We start from the raw sequence: 25,786 nt of genomic DNA, 5'->3' as shown, positions 1-25,786 counted from the left end.
TGGTGGGTGTAACCTGATGTCTGTGCCAGTTTTTCACATTTAAGCAAGTTTGGCCAACTTACATTTTTCCTAGGACGACGCATGTGACCACTCCCAAAAAGTCTTTTGGGCACTTAAGAAAAAGCAGCGCACATTAAAAAATCGGCACAGAAAGACGCCATTGTTTTTAGTCGAAGTTTTAGAGGGAGTCAAGAAGGCAAAGAATATGTATCATAAATCTTAATTGTTTCAAAGTCAAAAGGAAGAAAATGGAAGTCAAATGCAATTCTTTAATTTTTGAGTTTTTTCAAAGTCCCACCCCATCACTGAACAGGGGAGGTGGGAGGGGGCAGGGTGGAAGCCGAACTGAATTGCCAGCCACTTATATAAGGGATAAGAACCCTTAGGCTATACAGCAGCTTCAAAAGAAGTCCGGAGGGGGAAGGGGGAAGGGGGAAGGAAGGGGGAAGGGGTTGGAAGCTGAGCCCTTTTGTCCACACGAGGGAGCAATTCTGCCGGCCGACGCTCTGACCCTCTAGCCCGGTGAGGAGATGTTCAGTGGTGGGGTGATACTTTGAACAAATTCAAGATTTGCATTAGACTTTGTTGCCCCAAATGAATGCCTAGCTTCCCGTTCTAAGCAAGCCTAATGTGCATGCGTAGACCAGGGTGTGGTCCATACTAGGGTGTGCACCTTGGAGAGAGAGAGAGAGAGGAAATAAGGTGTGAGTGCTTTGTCCTGCTTTTTTGAGCTTGTTACAAAGCTATAATTAAATTATGGGGGCAATATTGACAATGCCATATTATGTGCAAGCCTTCTGCATGATGGTGCTGCGAAGGAGAAGATTGATTAGGCATCATCACCTGAGGAACCTCAGAGCATGTAGGATGATGGGCAGGAGGCCTTACCCACATCAGCTATATCGGCGTTCATACCTACACCTGAGTGATGCAGACTGTGTGAGAACGCTGCGTTTCTGCAAAGAAGTTGTAACCGAGATCTGTGGGTTAATAAAAGCAGACCTGCACCCTAAAAGCATCAGGAGGACTGCTTTGTTAGTTGAAGTAAAGGTTACAGCTGCACTTTCATTTTATGCATCTGGATCATTCCAGGCCACAACTGGGAATGTGTGTGCCATTTCTCAACATGCAGCACATATCTGCATTCGGCAGGTGATTGCTGTATTATATGCCCGGATAAATGATGACATAAAGTTCCCCATGACCACCCAGGCAATGTGTGCCAGGGTTGTGGGCTTCTCCAGGATTGCTGGCTTCCCAAAGATATAGGGCTGCATTGATTGTACCCACATTGCCTTGCGAGCACCTTTGGAGGATTCCGAGATGTACAGGAACAGAAAAGGCTTCCACTCCGTGAACGTGCAGCTCGTCTGTGATGACATGCATCGCATCATGTCAGTTGATGCGAGATACCCTGGGAGCACCCATGATGCATTCATCCGATGCGAGAGCACGATATCTGCCACATTTCAGCAGCAGTCAGAAAGGCAGAGTTGGCTGCTAGAGGACAAAGGGTACGGCCTCGCCACCTGGCTCATGACACCCCGACGCATAACCTGGACGGAAGCTGACCGTGAATGCAACATGTTGCATATTGCAACGCGTAGCATAATAGAGAGGATCATTGACATCTTGAAACAGCGTTTCTGATGCCTGGACCATTCCGGAGGCTACTTGCTATACTTCCCTGAGATTGTCGGTCAGTTCACTGTTGTGTGCTGCATGCTGCACAACTTAGCCATCATGAGGCAGCAGCAGCTGATAGTAGAAGACCCACCTGAGGTGAAAGTGGCTGCTGATGAGGAAACTGCAGATGATGAGGAAGATGAGGAAGCCATGCAACAACTTGAACCCGGAGCACGACGGCGGAGGAGGGCGGGCCACTGTGCCCCTTAAACGATTGCTCGAACCTTGCACCAGCAGCTCATCCGTGAATGCTTTGCTGCCTGAAAGCTCAGTGGCAATTATTCCAAATGGACCATGTTTACTGTTTGGACCTGTTCCATAATGTTGTGTTAATGGAACAAATAATATAATTGATTTTTCTTTAATTCAAAAAGTTGTGTTAATAATGGAACAAATAATGTAAATGATTCAGTTATAATTTAAAATATATTTTATTCAAATGTTTAACACTTTTTTGTACTTAACTTTAATAAAAATATTCTTGTATCAACCGTTAAAGTATTCAGTTAAGATCACTTACAAACTTTAAGATCACTTACAAACTTTTAAACTTGTAAATTTACATCACTTACAAAAAAATTTTAAGTTGAGAACAGTTACAACAATAATAACAACAACAGCAGCAGCAAAGAAAGGCTGCACCAGTCTCTCCTCCACCTTATTCTGAGACCGCCCGCTGAGCTTGGGCTTGGTGACTCCACCCCTGCCCGCAGGCGGTGGTGTTCCTCGGATTGGTACCAAGCTTATTCTTTCGAGCATCTCGGATAATGCGCACTTCTTGACGGGGGGGCCGTGGGCAGGCGGTAATGTGGAAGGCCCAGCTTGGGCCTTGTCAGAGGTTGGTCTGGGATTGAAGTGGAAGTGGCAGTTGATACCATCAATGGCCGCAGGGTCTGGGCATGCTCCCTTATTGCAGCAGCTATCTGCGACATTCCCTCCCTAATGTGCCCAGACAGTGTCCCATTTCTCGCGAGAGTGTTGTTATTTCTCCCGACAGTCCCGATACCTCATCACCCACCCCACTGATTGTGACCAGGCGCATAAGGTCAATGCTCTCATCACTCATTGCCATCATCTAAACCACATCTGATATATCCTGCATCTCAGAAGAGCGCTGTCGAGCTCTCCTTCCCCTCCTCACCCTGGGTATGGCTCGCTGCATCCCACTGGAAGCACGCTGGAACCCGTAGCCTCAGATTGTGTGAAACCATGAAATGTCCCAACACTCGCACCACTGAGGAAAGGGGCTGGCGCCTCAATCGGTGGCATCAGCATCTCCTCCAGAGTGAGTACAACAGTGGGGGCTTCATCCTCATCCTCTCCTTTATCCTCATCCCCACGCTCTTGGTCTGGAAAGTCGGATTGGAAGATAAGAACATAAGAACATAAGAAATAGGAGCAGGAGTAGGCCATGCGGCACCTCGAGCCTGCTCCGCCATTCAATATGATCATGGCTGATCTGATCATCGACTCAGGTCCATTTCCCCGCCCGCTTCCCATAGCCCCTTATCCCCTTATCGTTTAAGAAACTGTCTATTTCTGTCTTAAATTTATTCAATGTCCCAGCTTCCACAGCTCTCTGAGGCAGCGAATTCCACAGATTCACAACCCTCTGAGAGAAGAAATTTCTCCTCATCTCAGTTTTAAATGGGCGGCCCCTTATTCTAAGATTATGCCCTCTAGTTCTAGTCTCCCCTATCAGTGGAAACATCCTCTCTGCATCCACCTTGTCAAGCCCCCTCATAATCTTATACGTTTCGATAAGATCACCTCTCATTCTTCTGAACTCCAATGAGTATAGGCCCAACCTACTCAACCTACCTTCGTAAGTCAACCCCCTCCTCTCTGGAATCAACCTAGTGAACCTTCAGGCTCGTTCGAGTCTGAATCTTCTTCTTCATCGGCTTCTGCCACGTCAGGGTTGGCCTCAAGTACTGCAAAATACAACAGAACAGTCAAATGGTTAGCAGCAGAGAAGGGGGCAGGGTGGCATGGGTAGGCTCACACATGCAGGCAGTGGGCTCATTTGAAGGACCACGATGAAGGATAGCACATTGCATCAACTGAAGCATAGCTGACGGAGACATCCCCATGGACCGAAACATGGCTAGCCAGCGCAGTACTTAACATTTAGCAAAGCCTGACTATGGAATTTGCAGGACTTACCCTCTCCCTCGAGCGTGGGCCCAGCTTGTGCAGTGGTGCTTGCTTTTCTCCAGGCAGGATCCATCAAAGCAGCGACCCTGTCTTCCAAGGATGTCAGTGAGTGCAGATTTTCCGGGCCTCCTCCTGTTCGAGTTCTCTCTCTTTTTGTTGTGTGACACCTTCCTCTGCAAAGATGAAAATATAACTTTTTAGAGAGGGTATCTTTCTGCTGGGTGGGACATACAGATGGTCACATTTACAATTGCAATTCAAAGTGAATAAATGAAAATATTACTTACACTAACTGCTTGACCAAGGTCCTGCCACTTTTTGCACTGGCCTCTGGACCTCGGGATGGTCACCATTGCACAGAAACCTTGTGAAAGTTGGTTCAAACATTTCTTCATTTCTTTTGGTGAAACTTGTATTTGACCTCTGCTGGTGTCCAGCTCGTGCCATCTGGCCTCAATTACAGTAACCAGGGCCTCCACTTCGTCCTGTGAGAAATTCTTGGTCCTTGAGCTGCGTTGCATATTGCAGCTCTGACTTTAAGTTCTCACACACCACTCAGAAATAAAGTTCTCACTCACAACTGGCTTTTTAAAAATGACTGAATGCAGACCGGGAGGTGTACTGGGCATGCGCGCCCATAACAGTTGCATAAAAAAACTTTTTTCCACGCATGCGCAGAAGGGGTGTAAGATTCGAAAATCCACGGCCGCATTTTATTGGAACTCCTTAAGGACAAGAAAACGAAGATGGGATCGTCCTATACATTTTAAATGAACATTTTTGGCCAAGTAAAATTCTCAGACCAGGCAGGCTGGGAAACGTGTGGGCGGATACAGACATTGTGGAGTCTGGCTCACAAGCGAGACAGAGGCATTGGCCAATGGGGGAAAAGTGCATTCTGGCAGGCCAATCAGGGGTCGAGTCGGGCCTGAAGCGGGAAAATCCTCAACCAATGAGGACTACCCGGCCCAGTTCAAAAATATGACTCGCCCCTAATCAAATTATGAATTTGGACCATCATCTACCTAATTAATATGGACAGTGGACAATAGTCCTGAGATCACTGTGGTGATGGCCCATCAAAGGGGAGGCCCAAACCGATTGACTCCCAGGACTGTTGCAATGGACCAGCAGACTTTGAGGCACCAATGTGCACTGAAACAATACCCCTGTCCTCACACCTATCTGTACCTGTGACATCTTCTGATTAAATATTCAAAGCTATCTCCCCGCCCAAACTTACACAATGGACCACCAACTGAGTTTTGGCACGAAAAGGCCAGAACTAAATTGAATACAAATATAGGACCTACGGAACAACTGAGAGAGAAGAAGCAACTGGAGAAGTAGGAGAAGGAGTCGAGGAGCAGTAACAATCATGGACAGACAGAAACCGAGAGAGAACGGAGACGGACTGTTACCGGCTGGGAAACCTACCATCGAACGGGCCCTGGACTCGATTTGTGTACAGAATATACAACCCAACTACCGAGAGGCTCAACATCGTCTCAAGAAGCCAAGCCGCACACTGAACAACGCTCCGAGGCCAACCAGCTGAAGAACCGGAGACCGAAGTAACTGGGAGAGGCAACGTTCACTCCAGCTACTCCGTAAACCAACCATCCTAAGGCAAAAAAAAAACTGTCAAAAGGGATTGTAAGTATTATCCTGGGGTTTCTTTTCCCAACTGTCAGCCTAGGTCAGTCAGGTAAAAAGGGGGGTGGGGGTGGTGTTGGAAATGTCTTGTAAAGGTAAAATTGTGTCAGGTTTTCGTTGTGTCCGTTTCTTCCCATAGATTTTCATAGTTTATAAGTGTGTGTCAGATATGTGTTTTGATGAAGTTTGACCTTGTTGGAAACTTACCGTCGTTAATAAATTGGACTTAGCTGGGTTTTTTTCGTTCCAAGGACCACGTGTCTCTCAGTGTTTTGTTTTCCCTTGTGGAAGCTCATAATCCACTAAAATTCTGAGGTTAGAACCAGATAGGTGTGCTAGGGCGCTTCGAAACCGCCAGTTTAGTGGTCAGTGAGCCATAAGCTGCTGGACCGTCCCCTAGAAGGGGCAGAGAGGCCCAATACACCAACAGCCACCAAAGACCCCCGTAATTGGGCAGAGCAGAAACCCCCTACAGGGGGGTGCATCCTTTTTTCGGCGCAGACATTAGGCTCCACCCCTCCCCCCACCAAAGCTAAAGGACAGGCTGGGTGGCGCCAATTTCAAAAATAAGAACAGGAAAACTTTCAAGTTTTTTTTTGAGTAGTTGGGCCCCCAAAATTGGGCGTAACTCTTGAAATACGCAAAAAAACGGCACTGGGGAAAATTGAGCCATATGATTCTATGAATTAGCAATCTGAGAGGCCATAGGACGGTTGGTTTGGGGATTGGAAATTAAATTCAGCGTTCACTGATATCTGTGAAATCGGCTTGGGTTATCCTCAACCCATCTTTGAGTCGGCTAGGCCCAGCTCAAAAGTTGTTACTAAAATTGGCAAACTCATTCAGCAGGAAATAATAATGGCTAATGCACAAGATCAAGGAAAAGGATATTGCAGTTGATGTTGTGTCTATGGACTGTGCGGTTGATATGTATATGGACTTTCAAAAGGCTTGTTAGCAAAATGGAAGCCCATGTAATAAAAGGCAGCATGGATACAAAATTGGCTATGGGATAGAAAAAGAGAGTTGTTTTGAAATTTTGAAATTTGCAGATGACACAAAACTTAGAAGTGTAGTAAACAGTGAGGAAGTTAGTAATAGGCTGCAATAAAACATAGATAGGCTGGTGGAATGGGTAGACACATGGCAAATGAAATTCATCACAGAGAAGTGTGAGGTGATTCATTTTGGTAGGAATAATGATGAGAAACCGTGCACACTAAATGGCACAATTTAGAAACATAGAAACATAGAAATTAGGAGCAGGCCATTTGGCCCCTCGAGCCTGCACCGCCATTCAATAAAATCATGGATGATCATACAACCTCAGTACCCTTTTCCTGCTTTCTCTCCATAACCCTTGATCCCTTTGGCCGTAAGGGCCATATCAAACTCTCTTTTGAATATATCTAACGAACTGGCATCAACAACTCTCTGCGATAGAGAATTCCACAGGTTAACCACTCTCTGAGTGAAGAAGTTTCTCCTCATCTCGGTCCTAAACGGCTTACCCTTATTCTTAGACTGTGACCCCTGGTTCTGGAACACCCCAGCAACGGTAACATTCTTCCTGCCTCTAACCTGTCAAATCTCGTCAGAATTTTATATGTTTCTATGAGATCCCCTTCTAAACTCCAGTGGGTACAAGCCCAGTTGATCCAATCTCTCCTCATATGTCAGTCTTGCCATCCCGGGAATCAATCTGGTGAACCTTCGCTGTACTCCCTCAATAGCAAGAACGTCCTTCCTCAGATTAGGAGACCAAAACCGAACACAATATTCCAGGTGTGGCCTCACCAAGGCTCTGTACAACCGCAGTAAGACTTCCCTGCTCCTATACTCAAATCCCCTAGCTATGAAGGCCAGCATGCCATTTGCCTTCTTCGCCGCCTGCTGAACCTGCATGCCAAACTTCAATGACATGAACCATGACACTCAGGTCCCATTGCACCTCCCCTTTTCCTAATCTGCCACCATTCAGATAATATTCCGTGTTCCTGTTTTTACTACCAAAGTGGATAACCTCACATTTATCCATGTTATACTGCATCTGCCATGCATTTTCCCACTCAGCTAACCTGTCCAAGTCATCCTGCAGCCTCTTAGCATCCTCTTCACAGCTCACACCGCCACCCAGCTTAGTGTCATCTACAAACTTGGCGATATTACACTCAAATCCTTCATCTAAATCATTGATGTATATTGTAAATTGCTGGGGTCCCAGCACTGAACCCTGCGGCACCCCACTGGTCACTGCCTGCCATTCTGAAAAGGACCTGTTTATTCCGACCCCCTGCTTCCTGTCTGCCAACCAGTTCTCTATCCACGTCAATACATTATCCCCATACCATGTGCTTTAATTTTGCATCCTAATTTCTTGTGTAGGACCTTGTCAAAAGCCTTTTGAAAATCCAAATACACCACATCCACTGGTTCTCCCTTGTCCACTCTACTAGTTACATCCTCAAAAAATTCGAGAAGATTTGTCAAGCATGATTTCCCTTTCATAAATCCATGCTGATTTGGACCGATCCTGTCACTGCTTTCCAAATGTGTTGCTATTTCATCTTTAATAATTAATTCCAACATTTTCCCCACTATTGATGTCAGGCTAACCGGTCTTTAATTTCCTGTTTTCTCTCTCCCTTCTTTTTTAAAAAGTGGTGTTACATTAGCAACCCTCCAGTCCACAGGAACTGATCCAGAGTCTATAGAATGTTGGAAAATGATCACCAATGCATCCACTATTTCTGGGACCACTTCCTTAAGTACACTGGGATGCAGCCTATCAGGCCCTGGGGATTTATTGGCCTTCAATCCCATCAATTTCCCTAACACAAATTCCTGACTAATAAGGATTTCCTTCAGTTCCTCTTTTTCGCTAGACCCTCGAACCCCTAGTATTTCCAGAAGGTTATTTGTGTCTTCCTTAGTGAAGACAGATCCAATGTATTTGTTCAATTGGTCTGCCATTTCCTTGTTCCCCATTATAATTTCACCTGATTCTGACTGCAAAGAACCTATGTTGGTTTTCACTAATCTTTTTCTCTTCACATATCTATTGAAGCTTTTGCAGTCTGTTTTTATGTTCCCTGCAAACTTCCTCTCGTACTCTATTTTCCCCCTCCTAATTAGACCCTTTGTCCTCCTCTGCTGAATTATAAATTTCTCCCAGTCCTCAGGTTTTCTGCTTTTTCTGGCCAGTTTATATGCCTCTTCCTTGGATTTAACACTATCCCTAATTTCCCTTGTTTGCCACGGTTGAGCTACCTTCCCCGTTTTATTTTTACTCCAGACAGGGATGTACAATTGTTGAAGTTCATCCATATAATCTATAAATGTCTGCCATTGCCTATCCACCGTCAACCCTTTAAGTATCATTTGCCAGTTTAAAGCAGGTGCAAGAAGAAAGGGACCTGGGGATGTTTGTGAACAAATCTTTGAAGGTGGCAGGCAGATCAACAAAGCAGTTAATAAAGCATATGAAATCCTGGGCTTTTTAAATAGAGGCATGGGATACAAAAACCAGAAAGTTATGCTTAACCTACATAAAACACTAGTTCGGTCAACTAGAGTATTGTGTCCAATTTTCGGCATCACACTTTAGGAAGGATGAGAAGGCTTTGGAGAGCGTGCAGAAGAGATTTTTTACTAGAATGGGTCCAGGGATGAGGGATTACAGTTATGTGGATAGACTTGAGAAGCTGAGGTTGTTCTCTTTGGAGCAGAGAAGGCTAAGAGGAGACTTGATAGAGGTGTTTAAAATCACGAAGGATTTAGACAGAGTAAATAAAGAGAAACTGTTTCCAATGGCTGAACGGTCAATACAAGAGGGTATCGATTTAAGATCATTGACAAAAGAATCAGAGGGGACATAAGAAAAAACTTTTACACAATGAGTTGTTACAATTTGGAATGCACTACCTGATAGGGTAGTAATAGGGAATTGGATAAATACTTCAAGGAGAAAAAAATACAGGGCAATGGGGAAGGAGCGGATGGATGGGACTAACTGGATTGATCTTCGATAGAACCGGCACAGACTCGATGGGCCGAATGGCCTCCTGTGCTGTTCTATGATTTTAAGCTGCAGGAAGGGTTGCTCTTCTGAGGTTGGGTTTAGGATAGTGTGTTGGGGCAGAGTACAGGAAACTTTACTCTGTATCTAGTGGGCTATACCTGACCTTCGAGAATTTGATGCACACATTAAAAGCTGGAATAGGATGGCATTGTCTGCACTAAAATCCATCATCTTGATAAGCTTTAAAAAGTCACCCATAAAGCTTCTTCTGTGTTTAGGTTAATAGCAGTTGTATGTTTCTGGGTGTTTTTGCAGTAGTTGTGCAATCTAATTGACAGTACTATCAATACTTTAATAATATAGTTTTCAAAAATCAGTTAAACAAATTAAAATTAATTTTAAAATTGTAATTTTCTTGTCCAATTTGAAATATATTTGCTTTGATCACAATGAATACCAAAGGCTGACTGGAAAGAGGGTGGGGGGAGATGAATATATAATCATTAAGCCAGGATGTTTCAGTGCTTTTGACATTTTATATGTGCATGCTAATTCAACTCTATCAAAGGTGCTGAATTAACATATGCTTATGAAATACCAATCATTGAACTGCCCTGGGATAATGCTCAGATACATGCTCAGATATTCAATTTCCTCTCTGCTGAGTTCAGTGACTCCACCCAGTCAGTCTTTGTTCAAGCATAGTGAATGCCAAACATATTTTAATTTAGATACGAAAATGAAAAGGTTGTTAAAATTAATTATAGCTTGTTTTTAGCTTTGTCAGGTTGGGTCATCCCCTTCAAGTCCAGCCCAGACTGATAATATAAATCAATATGGTAAAAATGGATTAAATGGGTGGGCAGAACTGTGACAGATGGAGTTCAGTGTGGGAAAGTGTGAGGTCATCCACTTTGGACCTAATAAAGATAGATCAGAGCATTTTCTAAATGGTGAGAAGCTAGGAACTGTGGAGGAGCAAAGAGATTTAGGGGTCCATGTACAGAAATCAATGTACATGAACATCGGCATGGACATGATGGGCCGAATGGCCTCCTTCTATTTCATAATGTTTCTATGATTCTATGACAGTTACATAAAAATATTAAAATGATAATGGAATGTTAGTCTTTATCTCAAGAAGGCAGATAAATAGAGTTCAGATACAGATAAGCCATAATTTAATTGAGTGGCAGAATAGGCTCATGGGCGTGTTCCTATGTTCCTAAATCCCTTCTGCCTGTTAGGGTCATGAGTAAAATACTATTTTTATACATTGAGTCTGTGTTCACTAAGAACTGTGTTGCGACTGTCCAAACTGATTTCACTTAGAACCTTTATAACCTGAAGAGACGTCTTCCCATACGTCTGGGTTGAATAACAAAACGAAAAAATCCTACCTGCCAATTTTCTATGACTTCTTTGAGGAAGTTACTGAGAAGATAAATAGTGGAACTCTCAGTGATATTCTTGTGAATCTATGTGGTACACTCTCTATAGCTTTTATGCCCTTTCTATAATAGGGAATCCAAAACTGCATACAGTATTCTAACTGTGGCCTAAGCAGTATTTTGTACATATTTATTATTACTTTTTCGCTCTTGTACTTTGTTCTTGAACTGCTGTTGTTTTTAATGGGCAGTGGTGGAAAATCAGGAGAGCTTCCATTAATCATCATCACATCTAGCATTTTCCATTAGAAGTGAAGGCAACCTTTGGATAATACTGCCCAAATATGGATGGATGAATTCAAAGTGGCCAGCAATGATCGGACAGCATCATAAGTCGACTTTTCTGTCATTACCGTAATAACAATGCATAAGCATAAAGGATGTTGATAGCAGGTGGGAGCGTACATTTCAAGAGATCCTCCTCAGGAATGCAATTGATAGCACTCACAGAACCTGCAAGATGTAAAGATTTTTTTTTACAAGTTCAAAATCTGATTTAGCTGCCCCTCTGTTGCTGCAGGTGTCCAAGGTGTGCAGCAGCCATTTCCTCTCCCTCAAGACAGATTCCTCGCTCAGGCATGAATCCAGCTAGGCACCTGCCAGAAATATTTAACTTGGTCTCACCCCAGAGAAAAATTCACTGGGATCAGTAATGGGAAAGTCAGGGGAATGCAAGCAGGATCTGCCAAAGTAGAATATCCTAACTTTAGGGTTATTAGAGGGATGAGCTTTGATCAGAATGCCTTTTTACATGCCTATGCTGAAGTAAATGAAGTTGGTAAAGAGATGCACATTGTCTCTTTACTTGAGTAGTAATAAAAACAGTTGTTCCTTCAGGTTCAATACTTTTATTTCTTCCTTCAACATGCAAAGCAATTTACGAGAGGATTAGATTCACAGAGTACAATAGATGTAAGCATGCATCCTAACATTGTACTAAGCTTTAAAACACAAAATGTCTGATTTTATATAATTCTGTGCCTGTCGTGAACTCGAATCTGCCACTTTTCTCTTGATTGTATTCCTTCTGTCGCCTGACTTAACATGGCCTCTCTGCTCCAGTATATTTCCATTACAGCCAGCCTAGCCCAACGACTAAGCTTCATGGCATGTAACATGTCCCTTATCTCATCTGCTCCCAACTCTTAATTGGCCTGTTTTTCTGTGTGACCAAGGGAATCTTACTTATTGTACCGTTTGCAGATGTGTGTCCAATCTGATTTTCCAGGCAACTATCGAAAAAGATCTTCATTGGCAAGTTTTTTAAGGTCGAGATATAATGGGGGAAATATTCTGTTACGTCCCATTTGGGGGCCAGTAACACTCGCGAGGCGTGTGACTTTGCGGCAGGCACAGACGTCTCGCCTCTCGTGGGAAATTGGGGATAGCCCCCCCTTCTCCCCCGATACAAACTAATGCTCTCCACTTCCTTTCTGGAGCACTAGCGCGGGCAGACACATCGAGAGCGGAGTGCAGCACTACGCATTGGGCTGCATAGCACTGCCACTTGAGAGGGATTTATTTAATTAAGGGAAGGGCCCGAGCTGCAAACTCTGCATTATAAAAATGGGCCTACCTGGACTGTGCCAACAGCCCAGCACTCGAGCACTATTTTTGTTTAAAGCACTGCACCTCCCCTTTAACTATCGCCCCGCGAGCGGCCTGCTGCCCGGTTCACGTCCCCTGAAGCGCAAGCTTACATCGCCCGGTGCAGCTTCAGGGGGTGATACCCAATTTAGGGTCCGGGGCACTAATGGGGTGCTGTGCACAGTGATGACGTTGTCATTGCCGGCACAGTGGAGCGGAACGTTACAGGTTACTGCTGCTAAACTCTCGCAGAATTTAGTGCTGCCGCGGCCAGGCGAAAAGTCGATGGTGCCCCGTTAGTGCTCCCCGGGGACGCTAATGGGAAGTGCAAATGTACCGAATTTCTAGGTCAATGTTTTTGTTTAGTTAACTGTTGCTAACAAGCTTATGCACACACTGTCTATGGATTATGATGTGGGTGCGCCATTGTGCTTAGCCCAACCTAATTAGTCAGAGACTAGGCATAGGATCCCCTTATCTTTGTTTTTAGCTTCCGACAAACAGCTAATGGAGACCTTAAAACTAATGACCATTCTAGACGTAAGGAAATAATAATTTAAACACCAAGCTAGTTCATTTGCCTCATAAACTAATGCAAAGCAATCCTTAATTTCCCATCAATCGCCCTGCCTCTTCTCCAAGTTCCAACATTTCCCATGTTCCAATACATGCCTTGGGTTTCCTATGTGCTGGTGTTGGGCTCGTCTGCTCTCCCAGTTATACCATCAACACTTACTATTACACAAAGCTATACAGAAAATCAGCAGAAATAGCGATTATTAGAAAGGGCTTTGAAAGGTCTTGATGGTGACACTCCCTTTATAAACTGGAGTTAATCAAATGTCCAGATGAGAAACAGGTCTATTGTGATGATTAAGAGTGATTTTTAAAGGGGGTTTACTTTTCTGGTTCTGTGCTTATTCTATTCTTTTTATAATATTCGTTCCTGGGATGTGGGCATTGCAGGCAAGGCCAGCATTTATTGCCCATCCCTAATTGCCCTTGAGAAGGTAGTGGGGAGCCGCCGTCTTTAATTGCAGCAGTCCGTGTGGTGAAGATACTCCCACAGTGCTGTTAGGGAGGGAGCTTGAGGATTTTGACCCAATGCCGATGAAGGAACGGCAATATGGTTCCAAGTCAGGATGGTGTGTGACTTGGAGGGGAACTTGGAGACGGTGGTGTTCCCATGGGTCTGCTGCCCTTGTCCCGCTAGGTGGTAGAGGCCATGGGTTTGGCAGGTGCTGTCGAAGAAGCTTTGGCGAGTTGCTGCATTGCACATACTGCAGCCACAGTGCGCTGGTGGTGGAGGGAGTAAATGTTTACGGTGGTGGATGGGGTACCAATCAAGCAGGCTGCTTTGTCCTGGATTGTGTCGAGCTTCCTGAGTGTTTTTGGAACTGTACTCATCCAGACAAATGGAGAGCATTGCAAATAGAGGCCAGCTGACATTACTGTCTCCTCCCCCCTTTCCCCATTGCCCATCAAGACAGATCTCTCCCCAATTCTCCCTAATCTCTAGTCCTGAACCCCCACCTCTTTCTAGTATCCCTCATCACTCACATCCACACTTCCTTCTGCATCTGTTCTTGGAGAAACTCTCCATTCCCTATTCAAGCTTATCTCATTAATGGTATCTACCTCCTGCTCCTTTATCTCCATTACCACTAGATTTCTAACCATCAACTTAATTTCCTTGCCCTATGCTACCTAACACTGTAAATGTTTCCCTCTCTTCAGACAGTATCCACCTCTTTTCATCATCAACCCCCTCCTCCAAAAATCCACCATTGACTCCTCTTCTTGCTAACGAATGCCCCAATTCTAACCTTACTTTAACACTAATGATGATGCAATTCAGTAGCCTGAATAGGTGATTACTCAGCCGTTCATACACACGGTTGCCTCTTAGTCTGGCAGTGCATTTATGAGAATACTTCATTTATTTACCATTATGAGTAAGTGCAATTTATATATTTGTTGAGAGCTGATAAACAGTTGCCATTGCATTAATACCAGCATTGTTTATTTATTTTGCTCCAGTTGATTAATTGAGCAACTATTTCATGCGTTCCATTATAAAATAATGGAACTACATTTTTTGGCCTCAGTTTTAAATCCTGCCGCCTGGTGGAAATCCGGTGCGGTGCAGTTAAAATGTCCCGATCTGGCTGGCTGCAATTTTAAATTGTTGGGGGCAAGAACACTCGCCTGAAACCTGCTTTAAAGATGCAGGTCAATCTCCATTGGGGCCTGATCTGCAATTTTAACCTGACGCTTGGGCTGGGGAGCAGTGGTGGCTTCTCTGTCAGCCAAACCAGAGCCAGAAGAAGCCCAGTAAAAGATTGGTTATTCATTTATTTATTTTTAGTTTCCTTGTGGCCCAGAAGGAGCAGGAGTGCTGCTCCGGGCCCCACGTAGAAACCTCGGACCACCCCCTCTCCAGAATTCCTCCTCCCCCCAAATATTGACTTGCCTTAGTGCAGAGGAACATTCCCTCTGGATCCCACCGAGCGCCTACAACTGGCACGATACTAGAATCGGCCAAGCCTGGTTGCTCCCGATCGTGGACTGACATGCCGCTCGCTTTGCTGCGTTCCCACCCAGGAGAAAAAAAATAGTGGCCTTTGTGTTTGCACTGTAATCTTGTTGATTTCCTGGCTTTGTATTCCATGTATCCTATGGTGCAGCCTAATGTGTATGTTATATTGGTAAATGTTGCAGTTTGAAAATGCAACATTAATTGCAGATATGAATTAAAGTGCAGAAAAGTATGAACTGGAGGACAATGATCATGAATTTCAAAACTATTGATTATCAAAATGAAGAAATCAAAAGTTCTTCAATATAAACAAAAAGTTTTAGCCTATAGCTTTTGGGCTCAATTTTCCCCAAAGCTGTTTTTTGGTGTACTTGAAGCGTTACGCCTGTTTTTTTGGGGCCCCAAGTACGCCAAAAAAAAATCATCCATGTTTCGCCATTTGAATTCTTCATTTTGGCGCCGCCTAGCCTGTCGTTTAGCTTTGGGGGTGGAGCCTTTATCTGTGCCAAAAAGATCGGGTTGCCACAGTAACCAGGGACACAATGCGGGCTGAGGCTGGAAAGTGAAACATACATCACATTCTGGCCAGCTCACAGCAACCTGCTCAAGCGCATTACACATTGCAGCAACTTACCTCCATTAAATTATTAAAATATAATGGCAAAAGTCTATTCCCCCTCCCCCCTGCCCCTCCCGATCCCAGTCCCCGCTCCCATCCCAGGCCGAAGGGCCTGCCGGTCCCGATCCCCGCTCCTATCCCAGGCCGAATGGCTTCCCCCCTCCCGGTCCCAGCTCTTAACTATGCCTGAAAGGCTTCTCTCCCCCCCTCTCCCATTCTCTCTCATCTCTGTTGCTGCTGCTGCTGCTGCTTTCCAGGCCCTGGAACTGCATGTGCTGTGCTGATTTACTTACCTGCACCAATTTTCTTAACTCACCAGAAGGATTTTTCACAGAGGATACATGCTAAGAAGAATTGGAATAAATCGGAGCTGGCCAAACTTGCTAAAATGGCCAGAATTGGCGCAGATGGCAGGTTATGCCCCCTATGGCACAAAAAAATACTAACCTAAAAAAATTGTAACTAACTGAGTTACGCTGGCACACATTTATTGGGGAAATTTGTATTTTTTAACTTAGGCCAAAAAAACTGCAAATCACTGGGGATAATTGAGCTCCATTATATGTAAAAAATCTTAAATCAATTGTATAATTTAGTCAACTGTATCAAAAAATGAAAGATGAAAAATAGAAGACTGAACAAGTAAAATGTGCGGACTGGATGTTACATTGACTTTGATACATTGATGTTTGACTTTAGATACCTCGGTTTGAATCCAGTTGAGATCAGTGGAAGTTTCTTCTCTCTGTTAACTGTAAGGGTCCTGTGTGAAATGAGATTTGACATATCTCAACTCAGTAAACGCTGTAGTGGTGTTATCAGCATTACTCTTCTCAGATTGGATATAACCTTGTTGTACTTTTAAGCACCATAAATGAGGCAAATTATGTAAAACCAAGTGAGGTGTACTAATAAAACCGGATTGTACTTGCCACTCACATCACTCTTGCTTCCACTGAAACTGACACGGCTATTATGCATATTCAGGCGTGTATGGACTGTGTCGTTTGTTGTAAAGGTACTCTTGAATGCACACTGCTGCTCTGAGTTTCAAAGGGAGTCAAAGCTCCCAATTGTGCATGGCGATTGTATAAGTACCAGCATTGTAACATCATGGCCATCATTGAATTCAAGTCTGTTGTCATCATCATCATCATCATCATAGGCAGTCCCTCAGAATCGAGGAAGACTTGCTTCCATTCCTAAAGCGAGTCCTTTGGTGGCTGAACAGTCCAATACGACAGCCAAATATCCTGTCACAGGTGGGACAGACATTCATCGGGGGAAGGGGGGGTGGGACTGATTTGCCGCATGCTCCTTCCGCTGCCTACACCTGACCTCTTCACGCTTGCGGCGTTGAGATTCGAAGAGCTCAACGCCCTCCCGGATGCATTTTCTCCACCTAAGGCGGTCTTCGGCCAGAGACTCCAAGGTGTCAGTAGTGATGTTGCACTTTACCAGCGAGGCTTTGAGGGTGTCCTTGTAACGTTTCTGCTACCCACCTTTGGCTCGTTTGCGGTGAAAGAGTTTCACATAGAGCAATTGCTTAGGGAGTCTCGTGTCTGGCATGCGAACTATGTGGCCTGCGCAGCGAAGCTGATTGAGTATGGTCTGTGCTTCAATGCTGGGGATGTTGGCCTGGGCAAGGACACTGATGTTGGTGCGCCTGTCCTCCCAGGGGATTTTCAGGATCTTGCAGAGACATCGTTGGTGATATAGGCTGTTAAATGACATGCAACCTTCCAACTTGGATGGCCTTTCTGGAGTCAATACACCCAAAGTACAGTGGAATATGGCAGCTTTGTGCTGTCATCGTATTACAAATGTTTTGGATGCACTGTTAGAGCAGAAATATATTCCACAAAAATATATTCTAGTGAGAAGGAAAGATTTTAAGAGAAGGGAGAACCATCCATGGCTAACTGAGGAAGTAAAGGATGGTATCAAATTGAAAACAATGGCATACAATGTTGCCAAGTTTAGTGGGAGGTCAGAGGATTGGGAAATGTTTAAAAACCAGCAAAGAATGACTAAAAAAGTAATAAAGAGAGAGAAGGTGGATTATAAGAGTAAACTAGCAAGAAATATAAAAACAGACAGTAAGAGCTTCTACAAGTATATTAAAAGGAAGAGGGTAGTTAAAGTAAACGTTGGTCCCTTAGAGGATGAGACTGGGGAATTATTAATGGGGAACAGGGAAATGGCAGAGACTTTGAACAAATATTTTGTATCGGATCTTATTAAGTGGCAGAGCAGGCTTGAGGGGCCAAATGGCCTTCTCCTGCTCCTATTTTTTATGTTCTTAGAGTACATTGCATGTCCTGTGGTTGTCCAGGTCATTTCTGATACCTGCTGGAATGTAAGAGAATGCTATAAAGGTGGCTAACCCAACATTCTACTCTGCCACAGGAAATGCAGTAGGGTGAGACTTCTAGCTATTGGCTGCTCAGTATGTTGGGGCCCATTCAAGTTGCAGGGAGAGGATGATTTTAATATTCAGGGAAAACAGACCATAACTGCAGATGCATCAGCTCCAAAGAGATGCCAGAAAATCAGAGCAGCACCCTGCAAAGATTAATAAAAATAATAGCCAGTACTCTGTTTCCTGCCCCTCTTATTTTGAGCAGTGCCCTTGCTTGTGCAGTTGCCGCTGTTGGTCAGAGAGATGGTTCCGAGGACATTATAGAGCTAGAGGTGAAAAGGCATAGGGGTCGAGGAGGGAATTCACTGGCTGAAGATTAAATGAATTCTGCAGCCATTTGCAGTAGCATTTCTTACTGGGGTCATCTCTTTGCTCATTGTTAAATTTGAATCTACTTTTTTGTACAATGATCAAAAAAGCCATCACATAACATTTGCATCTTTTTATTTGAGGATCTACGGGGTTATAATTCATCCCTTGTCAGACCCAAAGTGGTTGGAGAGTGGGTTGGTCGTGAGGAAACTGATGCTGATCCTTTGGCTGCAGAGATGCTGCAACCTCCAGTACCCAGAATTAAAGATGAAAATGAGGAGGGCCACAGCCCAGGAAGGTAAACACTAGCAAGCCTGCCAGCACATTCTTCAACTGCCAGTATTTTATTGTTATAATGCCAATAAACATCATAAATGTAACACATTTCTACAGCTAATTTACTAAACACAGCAGAGGTAAATGCTTTTTAAAGTACATTGAGCATCTTGTGGACTTCTTTAGCATAGTACCAAAATATTTATGTATACACTGCATACTATGTCAAGGAGATGTGCATATATTAATGATTATTTCATATTTATATGTTATACTGAAGTTCATCTTATTCGATGGGCTGTATTGTTCAGCCTGTGACATAACACGCCATGAGATATGATTTTATGCTTTTAGATTGAATTGTCTCCTATGACATCCTTCATCTGCAGTATGTATGTCTAAGTTTGATATATTTTTTCCCATATTTTAAACTTTTATTTGTTTTTTTAATCTTTTTGAACCCATTGTGTAAACATGGTAGGAACATCTTGGATGTTTCATTACTTGTATATAATTTGGTTGTTATTGCCTAGTTGATAAGTAAAATATTCAATGTGACACTGATATCCCTTCTATTTAATTTATAGCTTAAAACACAATTTAGTCAGTCATGAGCATTTGTGTTCGAAATATACTTGCATTTCCCTCGCCCCCAGTAAACATTTAAAGCAATTTATAAAGCAGAAATACAATGCCTTTTTAGGGACCATGTTACAATTAGCATTTTTCAAGAATAAAGCTCTTATCAAGATCTGTTGCAGAAGCTAAGATGTCAGTTAGCCTTCTCTCATCACGATAACAACTATTTTGTGTTACCTAATGAAGGGGTATAACTATTATTTGTTTTACAGAGTATAGGATCTTATAATAGTCAAAGATACGGATTGTCCAGTTTATACGAACTCCAATATTTATACTACTGCAAACTTTTATTATGTTGCAATACCTGGGTCTACGGGCTCAATTTTCTCCAAAGCTGTTTTTTGGCGTATTGCCAGAGTTACGCCAGTTTTTCTAGGCCACAACTGCTCCAAAAATAAATGTGCCAAGTTTCCCCATTTATTTTTTGAAATTGACGCCACGCAGCCTGTCCTGTAGCCTCGGCAGGGGAGGGGAAGGGGGGTGGGGGGGGTGGAGCTTAATGTGTGTGCTGAAAAAACGATGCTGCCCCTTCTGTGCATGCGCAAAAAAAAGGACGTTGTTGACGTGATTCCTATGGGCGCGCATGCGCAGTACAGCTCCCGGTCTGAAATCAGCCATTTTTAAAGAGCCAGTTGTGTGTGTGAGAACTTTTGAGTGCTGTGTGAGAACTTTAATTATCATTGGAAAAATCGCAGTTACAATACAAGATGCAACGCTGCGCAAGGGCCAAGAATTTCTTACAGGATAAAGTGGAGGCACTAGTTACTGTGATTGAGGGCAGATGGCAGGAAACATAGAAACATAGAAAATAGGTGCAGGAGTAGGCCATTCGGCCCTTCGAGCCTGCACAACCATTCAATAAGATCATGGCTGATCATTCACCTCAGTACCCCTTTCCTGCTTTCTCTCCATACCCCTTGATCCCTTTAGCCGTCAGGGCCATATCTAACTCCCTCTTGAATATATCTAATGAACTGGCATCAACAACTCTCTGCGGAAGAGAATTCCACAGGTTAACAACTCTCTGAGTGAAGAAGTTTCTCCTCATCTTAGTCCTAAATGGCTTACCCCTTATGCTTAGACTGTGACCCCTGGTTCTGGACTTCCCCAACATCGGGAACATTCTTCCTGCATCTTACCTGTTCAGTCCCATCAGAATTTTATATGTTCTATGAGATCACATCTCATTCTTCTAAACTCCAGTGAATACAGGCCCAGTCGATCCAATCTCTCCTCATGAGTCACTCCCGCCGTCCCGGGCATCAGTCTGGTGAGCCTTCGCTGCACTCCCTCAATAGCAAGAATGTCCTTCCTCAGATTAGGAGACCAAAACTGAACACAATATTCCAGGTGAGGTCTCACCAAGGCTCTGTAGAACTGTATTAAGATCTCCCTGCTCCTATACTCAAATCCCCTAGCTATGAACGCCAACATGCTATTTGCCTTCATCACCGCCTGCTTTACCTGCATACCAACTTTCAATGACTAATGAACATGACATCCAGGTCTCATTGCACCTCCCCTTTTCCTAATCTGCCGCCATTCAGATAATATTCTGCCTTTATGTTTTTGCTACCAAAGTGGATAACCTCACATTTATCCACATTATACTACATCAGCCACACATTTGCCCACTCACCTAATCTGTCCAAGTCACCCTGTAGCCTCTTAGCATGCTCCTCACAGCTCCCACCGCCACCCAGCTAAGTGTCATCTGCAAACTTGGCGATATTACACTCAATTCCTTCATCTAAATCATTGATGTATATTGGAAATAGCTGGAGTCCCAGCACTGAGCCCTGTGGCACCTGCCATTATGAGAAGGACCCGTTTATCCCTACTCTCTGCTTCCTGTCTGCCAACCAGTTCTCTATCTACGTCAATACATTACCCCCAATACCATGTGCTTTAATTTTGCACGCTAATCTCTTGTGTGGGACCTTGTCAAAATCCTTTTGAAAGTCCAAATACACCACATCCACTGGTTCTCCCCTGTCCACTCTACTAGTTACATCCTCAAAAAATTCTAGAAGATTTGTCAAGCTTGATTTCCCTTTCATAAATCCATGCTGACTTGAACCGATCCTGTCATTGCTTTCCAAATGTGCTGCTATTTCAGCTTTAATAATTGATTCAAACATTTTCCCCACTATTAATGTCAGGCTAACTGGTCTATAATTCCCCATTTTCTCTCTCCCTCCTTTTTTAAAAAGTGATGTTACATTAGCTACCCTCCAGTCCATAGGAACTGATCCAGAGTCGAAAGACTGTTGGAAAAGGATCACCAATGCATCCACTATATCTAGGGCCACTTCCTTAAGTACTCTGGGATGTAGACTATCAGGCCCTGGGGATTTATCGGCCTTCAATCCCATCAATTTCCCTAACACAATTTCCTGACTAATAAGGATTTCCTTCAGTTCCTCCTTCTCACTAGACTATCGGTCCCCTAGTATTTCCGGAAGATTATATTTGTCTTCCTTTGTGAAGACAGAACAAAAGTATTTGTTCAATAGGTCTGCCATTTCTTTGTTCCCCATTATAAATTCACCTGATTCCGACTGCAAGGGACCTACCATTGTCTTCACGAATCTTTTTCTCTTCACATATCTATAGAAGCTTTTGCAGTCAGTTTTTATGTTCCCTGCAAGCTTCCTCTCATACTCTATTTTCCCCCTCCTAATTAAATCCTTTGTCCTCCTTTGCTGATATCTAAAGTTCTCCAGTCCTCAGGTTTTCTGCTTTTTCTGGCCAATTTATATGCCTCTTCCTTGGATTTAACACTAACCCTAATTTCCCTTGTTAGCCACGGTTGAGCCACCTTCCCCATTTTGTTTTTACTCCAGACAGGGATGTACAATTGTTGAAGTTCATCCATGTGATCTTTAAATGTTTGCCATTGCCTATCCACCGTCAACCCTTTAAGTATCATTCGCCAGTCTATTCAAGCTGATTCACATCTCATACCATCGAAGTTACCTTTCCTTAAATTCAGGACCCTAGTCTCTGAATTAACTTTGTCACTCTCCATCTTAATAAAGAATTCTACCTTATGATCACTCTTCCCGAAGGGGCCTCGCACAACAAGATTGCTAATTAGTCCTTTCTCATTACACATCACCCAGTCTTGGATGGCCAGCCCTCTAGTTGGTTCCTCGACATATTGGTCTAGAAAACCATCCCTAATACACTTCAGGAAATCCTCCACCACCTTATTGCTACCAGTTTGGTTAGCCCAATCTATATGTAGATTAAAGTCGCCCATGATAACTGCTGTACCTTTATTGCACGCATCCCTAATTTCTTGTTTGATGCTGTCCCCAACCTCACTACTACTGTATGGTGGTCTGTACACAACTCCCACAAGCGTTTCAAGGAAGCAGTTGAGGCTAGCTCATTGAATGTATTCAAGTCACAGATAGATAGATTTTTAACCAATAAGGGAATTAAGGGTTACGGGGAGCGGGCGGGTAAGTGGAGCTGAGTCCACGGCTAGATCAGCCATGATCTTGTTGAATGGCAGAGCAGGCTCGAGGGGCTAGATAGCCGACTCCTGTTCCTAATTCTTATGTTCTTATGTTCTTATGTTTTCTGCCCATTGGTATTCCACAGCTCTATCCATACAGATTCCACATCATCCAAGCTAATGTCCTTCCTTACTATTGCGTTAATTTCCTCTTTAACCAGCAACGCTACCCCACCTCCTTTTCCTTTCTGTCTATCCTTCCAAAATGTTGAATACCCCTGGATGTTGAGTTCTCAGCCTTGGTCACCCTGGGGCCATGTCTACATAATCCCAGTTATATCATATTCATTAATAGCTGCCTGCACAGTTAATTTGTCCACCTTATTATGAATACTCCTCGCATTGAGGCACAGAGCCTTCAGGCTTGTCTTTTTAACACACTTTGTCCCTTTAGAATTTAGCTATAATGTGGCCTTTTTTGATTTTTGCCTTGGGTTTCTCTGCCCTCCACTTTTCCTTTTCTTCTTTCTAGCTTTTGCTTCTGCCCCCATTTTACTTCCGTCTGGCTTCCTGCATAGGTTCCCATCCCCCTGCCATATTAGTTTAACCACTCCCCAATAGCACTAGCAAACACTCCCCCGAGGACATTGGTTCCGGTCCTGCCCAGGTGCAGACCGTCCGGTTTGTACTGGTCCCACCTCCCCCAAAACCGGTTCCAGTGTCCCAGAAATTTGAATCCCTCCCTCCTGCACCACTCCTTAAGCCACATATTCATCTTAGCTATCCTGCCATTCCTACTCTGACTAGCACGTGGCACTGGTAGCAATCTTGAGATTACTACCTTTGAGGTCCTACTTTTTACTTTAACTCCTAGCTCCCTAAACTCAGCTTGTAGGACCTCATCCCATATTTTACCTATATTGTTGGTACCTATATAGAAACATAGAAACATAGAAAATAGGTGCAGGAGTAGGCCATTCGGCCCTTCTAGCCTGCACCGCCATTCAATGAGTTCATGGCTGAACATTCAACTTCAGTACCCCATTCCTGCTTTCTCGCCATACCCCTTGATCCCCCTAGTAGTAAGGACCTCATCTAACTCCTTTTTGAATATATTTAGTGAATTGGCCTCAACAACTTTCTGTGGTAGAGAATTCCACAGGTTCACCACTCTCTGGGTGAAGAAGTTCCTCCGCATCTCGGTCCTAAATGGCTTACCCCTTATCCTTAGACTGTGTCCCCTGGTTCTGGACTTCCCCAACATTGGGAACATTCTTCCTGCATCTAACCTGTCTAACCCCGTCAGAATTTTAAATGTTTCTATGAGGTCCCCTCTCATTCTTCTGAACTCCAGTGAATACAAGCCCAGTTGATCCAGTCTTTCTTGATAGGTCAGTCCCGCCATCCCGGGAATCAGTCTGGTGAACCTTCGCTGCACTCCCTCAATAGCAAGAATGTCCTTCCTCAGGTTAGGAGACCAAAACTGTACACAATACTCCAGGTGTGGCCTCACCAATGCCCTGTACAACTGTAGCAACACCTCCCTGCCCCTGTACTTAAATCCCCTTGCTATGAAGGCCAACATGCCATTTGCTTTCTTAACCGCCTGCTGCACCTGCATGCTAACCTTCAATGACTGATGTACCATGACATCCAGGTCTCTTTGCACCTCCCCTTTTCCTAATCTGTCACCATTCAGATAATAGTCTGTCTCTCTGTTTTTACCACCAAAGTGGATAACCTCACATTTATCCACATTATACTTCATCTGCCATGCATTTGCCCACTCACCTAACCTATCCAAGTCGCTCTGCAGCCTCACAGCATCCTCCTCGCAGCTCACACTGCCACCCAACTTAGTGTCATCCGCAAATTTGGAGATACTACATTTAATCCCCTCATCTAAATCATTAATGTACAGTGTAAACAGCTGGGGCCCCAGCACAGAACCTTGCGGTACCCCACTAGTCACTGCCTGCCATTCTGAAAAGTACCCATTTACTCCTACTCTTTGCTTCCTGTCTGACAACCAGTTCTCAATCCATGTCAGTACACTACCCCCAATCCCATGTGCTCTAACTTTGCACATCAATCTCTTGTGTGGGACCTTGTCGAACGCCTTCTGAAAGTCCAAATATACCACATCAACTGGTTCTCCCTTATCCACTCTACTGGAAACATCCTCAAAAAATTCCAGAAGATTTGTCAAGCATGATTTCCCTTTCACAAATCCATGCTGACTTGGACCTATCATGTCACCTCTTTCCAAATGCACTGCTATGACATCCTTAATAATTGATTCCATCATTTTACCCACTACCGATGTCAGGCTGACCGGTCTATAATTCCCTGTTTTCTCTCTCCCTCCTTTTTTAAAAAGTGGGGTTACATTGGCTACCCTCCACTCCATAGGAACTGATCCAGAGTCAATGGAATGTTGGAAAATGACTGTCAACGCATCCACTATTTCCAAGGCCACCTCCTTAAGTACTCTGGGATGCAGTCCATCAGACCCTGGGGATTTATCGGCCTTGAATCCCATCAATTTCCCCAACACAATTTCCCGGCTAATAAGGATTTCCCTCAGTTCCTCCTCCTTACTAGACCCCCCGACTCCTTTTATAACCGGAAGGTTGTTCGTGTCCTCCTTCATGAATACCGAACCAAAGTACTTGTTCAATTGGTCCGCCATTTCTTTGTTCCCCGTTATGACTTCCCCTGATTCTGACTGCAGGGGACCTACGTTTGTCTTTACTAACCTTTTTCTCTTTACATATCTATAGAAACTTTTGCAATCCGTCTTAATGTTCCCTGCAAGCTTCTTCTCATACTCCATTTTCCCTGCCCTAATCAAACCCTTTGTCCTCCTCTGCTGAGTTCTAAATTTCTCCCAGTCCCCAGGTTCGCTGCTATTTCTGGCCAATTTGTATGCCACTTCCTTGGCTTTAATAC

General features: G+C 43.9%; 1 protein-coding gene across 1 annotated transcript in view; it reads left to right on the top strand.

The window, feature by feature from the left end:
- c1h8orf34 (chromosome 1 C8orf34 homolog) overlaps positions 1 to 25,786 on the top strand; it is an 805,115-nt gene that overhangs the window by 363,658 nt on the left and 415,671 nt on the right. Inside the window, exon 7 of the mRNA XM_070884539.1 lies at positions 18,591 to 18,748. Within this exon, the coding sequence (XP_070740640.1) occupies positions 18,591 to 18,748 (158 nt within the window). The remainder of the gene's footprint in view (positions 1 to 18,590; positions 18,749 to 25,786) is intronic.

The sequence above is a fragment of the Pristiophorus japonicus genome, chromosome 1 (genome assembly GCF_044704955.1).
Source record: "Pristiophorus japonicus isolate sPriJap1 chromosome 1, sPriJap1.hap1, whole genome shotgun sequence".
Classification (NCBI taxonomy): domain Eukaryota; kingdom Metazoa; phylum Chordata; class Chondrichthyes; family Pristiophoridae; genus Pristiophorus; species Pristiophorus japonicus.
The sequence above is the reverse complement of the archived record's forward strand: the minus strand, read 5'-3'. Positions and strand labels throughout refer to the sequence as shown.